Below are 9,702 nucleotides of genomic sequence, written 5' to 3'. Positions count from 1 at the left end.
GGGTGCCAAGGCGGGCAGAGTTACCGGGATCAGACTTGGGGTGGGATATGGGAAGAAGTGGTGAGCCCAGAAAGCCAAGCATGGTAGAGGTGGGCTGGGTGGGGGCTCACCCCAACTCCCCCATTCGGAACGTCCGCGGGAAAACGAAAACGTTCACCCACCCTGGACACGAAGGGATTGGGAGGGGGGCTGGCGCCCCGCCCCGGCGTAGCCCGCTCCGTGGGGTCCCGCTCCCCGGCGCGCGCTCCCCGCCCCCTCGCTCCTGGGCGGCGGCGGAGGCGCAGGGGAAGGGGCGGGCAGGGGCCGCAGCCGCTTTCTCCTCCCACCGCCGCGCGCCAGCCCAGCGGAGCCGAACGGGCGCCGCGCCGGGCTCCCGCCACAGCCGCGCTTCCCGGCACCCAGCGGGCGAGTGGGCAGGCGGGCGGGCGCGGGCCGCGATGGCAGCGACGGAGCAGGGCTGAGCCCGCCGCCCGCCCGCAGCCCCCCGGCCCCTGGGGCCCCAGCCATGGCGAAGCAGTACGATGTGCTGTTCCGACTGCTGCTGATCGGGGACTCCGGGGTGGGCAAGACCTGTCTGCTGTGCCGCTTCACCGACAACGAGTTCCACTCCTCCCACATCTCCACCATCGGTAAGGGGCGGTGGCCCGGGGCACCCCTCCCTCCCGGCCGGCGGCCCCTTCCCCCGCCGCTCCCGTCCCCCGCCGGGGAGGAATTACCCGCCTCTCCGGCTGGAGGCGGTAGCGCGGAGGCCGGAGCCCGGGTTAAATCTCAGGGTGAGCGTAGGTTCCGGCAGGTGAGGGGGTCCCTGCTGCTGCTGTCCGGGCTAGGGGTGGGGTCTCCCGCCTCTCGCCGGAGAGTCTTCCCTCCCACTAAACCGAGAAACCGGGCGGGGTGGGCAGGGCGGATGTAGGCCTGGGTACCCCGAGCTGGGGCAGCAAGAATCGTAGCCGCTGGAATAACATCCCCACACCCCCAGCTGGAGGGGGAGGGGGAGGGGAAGTGAAGCTTGTGCTGGGGAAAAGGGGGTCAGGGTGGAGACCGGAGTCACTAAGGCGCCCTTGGTTCAGTGGTGACCCAAGGTGGAGCCAGCAGGGCGGGGTGGTGGGGGGGGGACGGTAAGAGAGGAGGTACAGAGGGGCCGCAGGGATCGAGTTTCCAGGGCAGAGTTGGGAAGGTAAGCTGCAAGGTGGGACACCTGGGGGAGGGCACAGATAGGGTGAAGAGCCCCTGGCGCCTGGGAAGAGGAGCCGGAAGAGGAGCCGAGGTGTCTGCTCTGAGGGAGGCTAAAGAGGATAGAGGAGTGGCAGGAAGACCTGCCCAGACCAAGGGGTCAGAAGGCAGGTGGGACCCACCTTAGGGCATCTCTCATTTGGCAGTGCTGGAGCATGTGGTTAGTGGGACAAGGCCCGGTGGCATCCCGGACAGCACTATGATGCTAGGTGTGGGTCCATGGCCGCCCCTCTGAGACAGTCGCTCTCTCCTAGACTGTGAGGGGCCCCTCCCTGAGAAGTCTGAGTTGAGGGAATTCCATCCTCACCTGCTGCCCTGGTCAGCCCAGGAATAGCCTCTGCATGGCCCAGGCCCCTGGAAACACCTGCTGGCTGGCTGGCTATCCATTTGGAATGCTCTCCTCGAAGTCCTTGCTTCCATTAGGGATGGCCCCAGCTCTCAGCTTCCTCTTGAGGATTCTGTCCACGTCCACCCCCCATTCCCCTTACCTAGGGAGAAGTGGGAGCAGACAGATACAGCCAGGAGGAACAGAACCTTCTAGTTAAGAAGCCAGCTTTGTTGTCAGAGAGACCTGAGACCTCACTTTGGGGCAAAGTGACCCTGAATATTGCTTAACTTCTGAGCTTTATTTAGCTTCTTATCTGTAGAATGGGTATAATAATGGCACCTACCTCCCAAGTTGTTGTAACTATTAAATGAGATAATGTTTGTTAAGCCAGACACACGGCGGAGCTGGATAAATGCTGATCGTTCTTACAGCTATTGCCATTATCATTGTGCTCTTAGGGTCTTCTTCTCTCTTTGTTTCACCAACTTGAAGGATGAAACAACGGCACTTCAGGTCAGGGAACAAAACGTGTCCATCTCTCTTAGAGGAGCTGTAAGGTCAGTTCCTAGGAAACCCAGGAGCTTGGGCTGAGCCATGGTTTGGATGAGAGACATTGCAGAAAGAAGGGGGGCCTAGAGACACCAAGGCTGTTTGCCTGCTGGGAGGACTTAGGGAACAGGCAGGTGCAGGAGAAAGCATGGGAGTGATGGAGGGAGTGGCAGAGGAACCAGATGGTGTATGAGGACAGGTTGTGGGCTCAGGGACAAAGGGCAGCGGGCTATCCCTTAAGGAAACTAGGAGTGGCTATTTTTGAGAGGGGCCTGGTGCTTGGGACTACTGAGCTATCTGAAGAGAGCTGTGGGCTGCCTGGGAGGCCCTGGCTTTTGCCTGAAGAGCAGTTGTTTGCACCTGCTCTCCGGGTCACATTCCAAGTCCTATGGGTGACCTGGACTTTATGAGGGCTTTCTTCAACCACCTCATTTCAGAAGCCCTGGTACTCCTGCTTAGTGCTGTGGGAGGCAGCCTCCCCTGGGAGACATGTACCCTCCTTTTTGAGGGCACTCCTGTTTCTAAAATACCAGGATGGCCCTCTGAGGCTCCTGCTCTCCTTAGATTCATTGCCTCGCACCTCTAATCACCCACCCTTCTTGTCTCTTCCCCTTGTAATCTCCCTTCTTAGACACCTTCTGCTAATAGATGAACACTAGATAGGTCACAGGGACTTCCACAAAACCTCCAGGGCTGACCGCTTTGGGCACAGAAATGAATCAGTGAAATAAGTAGGGGTATCTCTGCAGCACCGTCTCCCCTCAAGGCCCTTGGTATATTGGCCTAAAACCTAAAGACAGCTCCCAAAGTTCTTCCTCTGCTTCTGACAGCCGGTCCCCTTTTCCACAGGACACAGAGGACTCTTTAGGGTCCCCCTTTCCACAAGACTCAGAGAATTCTCTAGGGTTCCCCTTTCCACAGGACAGGGGACTCTTTAGGAGTTTGGATTCCATGGAATAGAAAGAAACCTGTCTTTCTTCACACCAGCCTTTTAAAATCTGCCCCACTGGGTATCTTAAATGCTTTCTTATTTAAAGCTTATTAAGGGACTTGTGATTCTCCCTTCTCTTGGGCGTGTTTTTCAGTATTAACTAAAACTTAAGGGAAAGAGTTGGATGGTCAAGAAAATCTTTTTCCTTAAGTGATATGGGAAGTTTCTCAAGGAGGTAGAAGGGGCAGCCAGGACACAGATCAAGGAGCCAAGGAAATGAGTCTACCAGGTCATATTCATTTGCTTATTTTATAAAAAAATTCGTGTCCTGTATGCCAGGCTCTGCACTAAGACCAAGAGATCCTGAGACAAACAGTACCCACAGTCACTGTTCTCAAACTGTGCATTGTCTAAAACACATTACACGGCCATGCCGGGCACTGATTGAAGCACCTTTCCCAGGGGGCTTTATTTTTGTGAATTAAGAAAATGAGGTAATTCACCAGTGACTGCCAAGATAGTACGGCTTCTTGGCTCATGTTAATATCACCTAGGCCAGTACTTTTGTGATTTACTGTGTACTCTGCTTTAACAGCCTGTGGTCTTGTAGAGAAGAACCTGCCAGGGAGCAGTGACAGACCTCCCTGGTAGACTGAGACACTGACTGTCCCTTCCCCCATCCGTTTCTTCTTTCTGGCCAGCAGGCGGGCAGGTGGCCCTGCTGCTGGATCTCTGCCATGGGCATTTCCTTCCTATGCAGCTGTGCTGGCTTGGATGGGGGTTGGTGCAGGGGGGTCCCCAAAGGACTACCTTAAACAAATGAATTGAGCATTCCCTACCAAGCCCTCTGCCAGGCTTTTTAAAGACATATTGTAGTCTACTCTCCTACCCACAGAAGCCCATAATCTAGATGGACAGGCAAGACAAAGGGAAAAAAAAGAGCTATTGGCAAAATGAGATATCTGAAAGTACTTGGTGAATCACTCTTCAAATAAAAAGGATCGATTATGATCATTACAGTTACTCTTAACGAAAGTCTCACAGTGGGTATCAGAAGTGAAATTATGATGAAAGATGTACCATGAGGCAGCCGGAGAATGGTGATAGGAAGGGATGGGTGAGTGCTATTGCCACGACTAGGTGCTGGTGGAGGCTGGGGAAGACAGAGGCCCCTGTGAACTACAGCCGGCAGGGAAGGCTGAAGCTAGGCCCCAGTGTGGGCTGCTCATCAGTTCCTGCAGCAGAAGAGAGCAGATGGAGTAACATGAGCAGAGAAAACAGGTGGGATTGAGTGGGCGTTCATGGGGCTCTAGGCAGTTTAGCTGCAACAGAAGGGGCTCTTCAGAAGTGCGAGAACATTCCTGTTTACCTCTCTGTCTCCCAGACTATAAGTGCCTTGATGGTGCAACCAAATCTTATTCCTCATTGTTTTCATAGTCCCTAGTACAGGGCCAGGCAGATCTCAATGCATGTTGTTAAATTAATGAATGAACGTAGGGATCAGTTGGCAGAGGGCATTGAGAGCCTGGCTAAGGAGGTGGAATGGAAGCCTTAGCAATGGTAGGAAAGGTTTGTGAGTAGGGTCCTAATGAGGTTGGCTGGAAGAAGGGGTTCAGACTTGAAGCAGGGAGACCAGTCAGGGCCTGCAGTAGTATCTGGGCATGAAGGAACCTCTGAATGGCTCCTCACCCCTGGTGGTACCAACACCAACTTCCACACAGTCACCTGCTCTGGTTTCCCTCCTGAATGGGGAGTGGTTCAAACCAATCAACCTGGCAACTTCTGAAAGGATCTCATGGGACCTATGCCATGAGATGTCACACATGGACATCTATGTTCAGGGGGCCTTTCAGGACCTTTCTGCATGGTGTCCAGGAGTGAGATGATATAAACCACAAATGGAAACTGAAGACACTGCTCAGGAGTTGTTGGTTTTCTCCCCCACTTCCCCTCCGCTCCCTTTCCCTCCCTTCCTTTCGGAGACTAGGTTTCACTCTGTCACCCAGGCTGGAGTGTGGTGGCACAATCATGGATTATTGAAACCTCAATCTCCTAAACCCAATCAATCCTCCCGCCTCAGCCTCCCAAGTAGCTGGGACTACAGGGTGCACGCCACCACATTCAGCTAATGTTTGTATGTTTTGTAGAGATGAGGTTTACTATGTTGCCTAGGCTGGTCTCGAACTCCTGATCCACCAGCCTCAGCCTTCCAAAGTGCTGGGATTATAGGCATGAGCAACCTCACTCCCGTCAGGAGTTGGTTTTCTCCCTCCCATCCTTAGTCTTCCCTGAGTAGACCTGTCACCTAGTCCCTGGAGCTTTTGTTTTGAAAGCCACCCTCCAGGCTGCACCCTTTCTGGGTGAGGAGGCGGCTTTGGCCTGTGTGGCTGTGATCTGGTTGGACGGGTTGGGCTGCTGTTGCTTCAGGGTGCTTTCTCAGGCTGGGTTGCTGTGTTACCTTTCTCAGGGAGTTCTGTTGGGACTGGCTTGGCTGCCTGGGGCAAGGGCTTGTGATGAGGAGGTGCGAGAGGGTGAGGGAGGGGGTGGGGTTAGATCCAAGCCTGGAACAGAGTGACCTAACAGACATTGGGGCATGTGCTTAGACACTAGAATCCTGGGGTTTGCAGGTTTCTAGACTGAGAGTAGCTGGGGACAAACGCAATGTGACATTGTGAGGGGGTCAGGGCTGGGTTTTTACCAGCCCTCAGGCAGCCTGAGACCAGTCTCTACCTACTCTGTTCCCCAACTACCTAGAAAGGAGGAGAAGGTAAGAAGAATGAGTAGAATGGAAAGAGCCTAGATGAACACACACATCTCCTGTGGCGGTACTGGCTCTGTGACCTTCAGACACTTTGATTACATCTTTGTGCTTCGTTTCTGCATCTGTAAATTGAAGATGGTGACAGAGTCTTTCTTAAAGGTTGTTGTGAAGATTATAGAGCCTAGCACATACAAAGCACTTGGCAGGGCCCTGGATCATATAATAGCTGCTATCATTGTATTATTATTATTCCTAGCTCTAAGGATGTTGTAGAGATGAATACACGGTCAGTGTGCTAGGAGGTCGTCCTGTGTATCCGTCGCTAGTGCACTCCGTCATTCAGGCACTATTTATTGGGCACCAACTATGTGCCAGGTGCCGTGCTAGGAGTTGGGGATACAGTGGTGACCAAAACAGACAGAAACCAAGGAGCTGGCTTACATTCCAGGGGAGCACATAGGAAGCTATGTTTCATTTCCGTTTCTGCTCTAGTACCCCCCTTCCCCTGGCAGTGCCAGAGTCTGAGAAGGAAGAATGAGGTGGTGAGGAGGTACGAAGCAGTGGGGTGACCAGAGAGGAGAGGATGGGCTGGCCTTGCCTCAAGGCTTGGGCCTCTGCCAGGTGTCGCTCTGCCTCAGGCCTGTTTCTCCTCCTGACACAGGCACAGACCCGGCCTCCCGCTGCTTCCCAAGGACATAACCCTTGGGAAGGAACGTATCTGAAGCCGGCAGAGGGTTTCAGCTGCTCTGTGCATCTGTGCCACGCTCACAGATCCGCAGATGCACCCACAGCTGGGAGCACCGGTTCCTCCTACCTCCATGCACTCCCTGCTTTCCGTTCCTTCCTCCTCCTCCCTCCTTCTCCCTGCTCCCCAGACAGGCTGGTGATGAGCTTTATAACATGGAAGCTGATATTTGGCCATGACCCCTCTACCCTGATCACCAGCTCTTCTCAGAGTGCCACCTTCTGTAATCTAATCTTTGCAGCAGTTTCCCTGTGAAACTGTCCGTTTTCTGTACAGGCCTCTGCCCTCTGCTTGGTGCCTCTCTATGGTCAGTGAGCTTTGTCAAGGGGATCACAGGGCTTCCTGGACGAGTAAGTCCTCCCACTGAGGAGAGGAGGAAGGGCCAATCGTCAGCCCTGCGTTATAACTGAGAGGCCCTGAGGGAAGCGATCCCTCCCATCTTGCCTGGAGGAGATCTGAACTCCAGCCATCTCCTGTCCTTCAGTTCCTCCACACTTGCTCTGGGCATATTCTTCATCCCAAGTCCCTCCCACAGGTTTCCACGTAGAAGCTCTCTCCTGTGAGCCAAGGGAGTGTCTGAGTGCCTTTTCTACCCCACCTGAGAGCTCTGGGCTGAGGGACCTTGTGCTTCTGCTGTGGGTGCAGGCTGCTCCCCTTCCATGGCCCCCTGAGGGAGAGTAGGGCCTGGGATAGAGGAGGCCAGGCGGAGGGCCTCTGAGGATGAGATCTGAGTGTTGCCCTCATCTCACCATTTTGGTAATATATTTATTAAGAACTATAGCTGGGCACAGTGGCTTGTGCCTATAAACCTACGTACTCCGGAAGCTGAGGCAGGAGCCTTGCTTGAGGCCAGGAGTTCAGGAACAGCTTGGGCAACATAACAAGATCCCGTCTCTCTCTCTTTTTTTTTTTTTTTTTTGAAATAGAGTCTCTTTTTTTGCCCAGGCTGGAATGCAATAGCGCAGTCTCAGCTCACTGCAACCTCTGTCCCCCAGGTTCAAGTGAGTCTCCTGCCACAGCCTCCTGAGTAGCTGGAATTAACAGGCACATGCCACCACACCCAGCTAATTTTGTATTTTTAGTAGAGACTGGGTTTCACCATGTTGGCCAGGCTTGTCTCAAACTCTTGACCTCAGGTGATCCACCTGACTCGGCCTCCCGAAGTGCCGGGATTACAGGCCTAAGTCACCATGCCTGGCTGACAAACACTTTTTTAATTGACTGGTCATGGCGGCATGTGCCTGTAGTCCTAGCTACTCGGATGGTTGAAGTGGGAGGATTGCTTGAGCCCAAGAGTTGCGGTGAGCTGTGATCCCACCACTGTACTCCAACCTGGGTGACAGAGTAAGACCCTGTCTCAGGAAAAAAAAAAAAGAAAAAATTTACTGAGAGCTCTATGACTGCGGCACCATGAACTATAGAAGGGCTAACAGCTGGCTTTAAATTGTGGGTTATGGCGAGGCGCAGTCGCTCACGCCTGCAATCCCAGTACTTTGGGAGGCTGAGGTGGGAGGATCATAAAGTCAGGAGTTGGAGACCAGCCTGACCAACATAGTGAAACCCTGTCTCTTCTAAAAGTACAAAAATTTAGCTGGGTGTGGTGGTTGGCACCTGTAATCCTAGCTACTCAGGAGGCTGAGGAAGGAGAATCGCTTGAACCCAGGAGGTAAAGGTTGTAGCGAGCCAAGATTGTGCCACTGCACACCAGCCTGGGTGACAGTGCAAGACTCAGTCTCAAAAAAAAAATTTTGTTATTTTCTAATTGCTTTTCCCTGATTAAAATTTTCTCTCTGCCGGCCGGGTGCGGTGGCTCAAGCCTGTAATCCCAGCACTTTGGGAGGCCGAGGCGGGTGGATCACGAGGTCAAGAGATCGAGACCATCCTGGTCAACATGGTGAAACCCCGTCTCTACTAAAAATACAAAAAATTAGCTGGGCATGGTGGTGCGTGCCTGTAATCCCAGCTACTCAGGAGGCTGAGGCAGGAGAATTGCCTGAACCCAGGAGGCGGAGGTTGCGGTGAGCCGAGATCGTGCCATTGCACTCTAGCCTGGGTAACAAGAGTCAAACTCCGTCTCAAAAACAAAAAAACAAAACAAAACAAAAAAAAAATTTTCTCTCTGCCAATCTTTTGTCTAGGTATGTGCTGACTTCATTCATTCACCCATTTATTCACTCACTTGCTCACTCATTCATTTTTTCTTTCATTTACTCAACTTTGTTGAATACTACTTAGTGATCTATCTGCTGCCAAGCCACGAGAGTCTGAAATGAACAGGATGCTGCTTTGCCCTCTGGGAGCTCACAGTGTAGCTGGGAACCAGACCTCCCAACAACCAGAATATTATGCAAAAGAAATGTCAGGATGCTTTCGAATCACAGAGGAGTGAGAAATCCCTCCTGGGGAGGCTGGTGAAGCTTTCAGAGAGGAAGTGACATTTGAGTGGAGTTTTGAAGACTAGGTAGGATTCTCCAGGGGCCATGGGGGTGGAAAAAGCACACATCCTCCTTGCTGTAGGCGGTGCTGTGGAGAACGCCTTGAGTGGGGCTGCTATTCTTCAGCCTTGCTGGGGCCAGCTGGAGTGGCCACACCATGGTTAACCAGCTGAAGTTCAAGAAACCCCTTGCTAGGAGATTGCTTTGCTGACTGTGCGTGAGGGCAGGTGCATCTGGAAGCCCCCTTCCTTCTAAGATGTTTGCTTCTGAGTCTCTAGGCCCCAGTCTCTTCTTCCCTGAACCTTTTGCTACCAGTCAGCACAGCCCTGCCTGAGAAGGAGGCTGCAGGAGTGAGTGGTCAGTAGCCTGGTGGCTCTTGGCTGCCTCTGTGGTGACCGCTGGCCTAAGCAGCAGGCTTAGGGAGGTGAGACCCAGGCCCAGGGGCCTGCCAATGGGGAGTGAGAGGCAATGGCTAGAGCACACTGCACATGTTACCAAGGCTCTAGGGAGGTCTGTGCACAAGGCAGTGGGAAAAGCAAGGGGAAGACCCAGCCTGGCCAACACGGTGAAACCCCATCTCTACTAAAAATACAAAAATTAGCTGGACGTGGTAGCTCATGCCTGTAGTCCCAGCTACTCGGGAGGCTGAGGCAGGAGAGTCACTTTAACCAGGAGGTCGAGATTGCGTGAGCCGAGATTATGCCACTGCACTCCAGCCTAGGC

The 9,702-nt window shown here is 53.4% G+C and overlaps 1 protein-coding gene and 1 long non-coding RNA gene across 2 annotated transcripts in view; one reads left to right on the top strand and one right to left on the bottom strand.

Annotated features, from left to right (window-relative positions):
• Positions 1 to 255: 255 nt before the first annotated feature.
• Positions 256 to 9,702, top strand: part of RAB15 (RAB15, member RAS oncogene family) — a 27,300-nt gene continuing 17,853 nt past the window's right edge. The window contains exon 1 of the mRNA XM_017534005.1: positions 256 to 629. Within this exon, the coding sequence (XP_017389494.1) occupies positions 506 to 629 (124 nt within the window). The 5' untranslated portion in view covers positions 256 to 505. The remainder of the gene's footprint in view (positions 630 to 9,702) is intronic.
• LOC108308254 overlaps positions 3,419 to 9,702 on the bottom strand; it is a 21,583-nt gene continuing 15,299 nt past the window's right edge. Inside the window, exon 3 of the long non-coding RNA XR_001826848.2 lies at positions 3,419 to 5,921. This is a non-coding gene — a long non-coding RNA (uncharacterized LOC108308254). The remainder of the gene's footprint in view (positions 5,922 to 9,702) is intronic.

Source organism: Cebus imitator, unplaced genomic scaffold (genome assembly GCF_001604975.1).
Source record: "Cebus imitator isolate Cc_AM_T3 unplaced genomic scaffold, Cebus_imitator-1.0 Scaffold83, whole genome shotgun sequence".
NCBI lineage: Eukaryota > Metazoa > Chordata > Mammalia > Primates > Cebidae > Cebus > Cebus imitator.
Note: the sequence above shows the minus strand (reverse complement) of the source record. Positions and strands in the feature narration are given on the sequence as shown.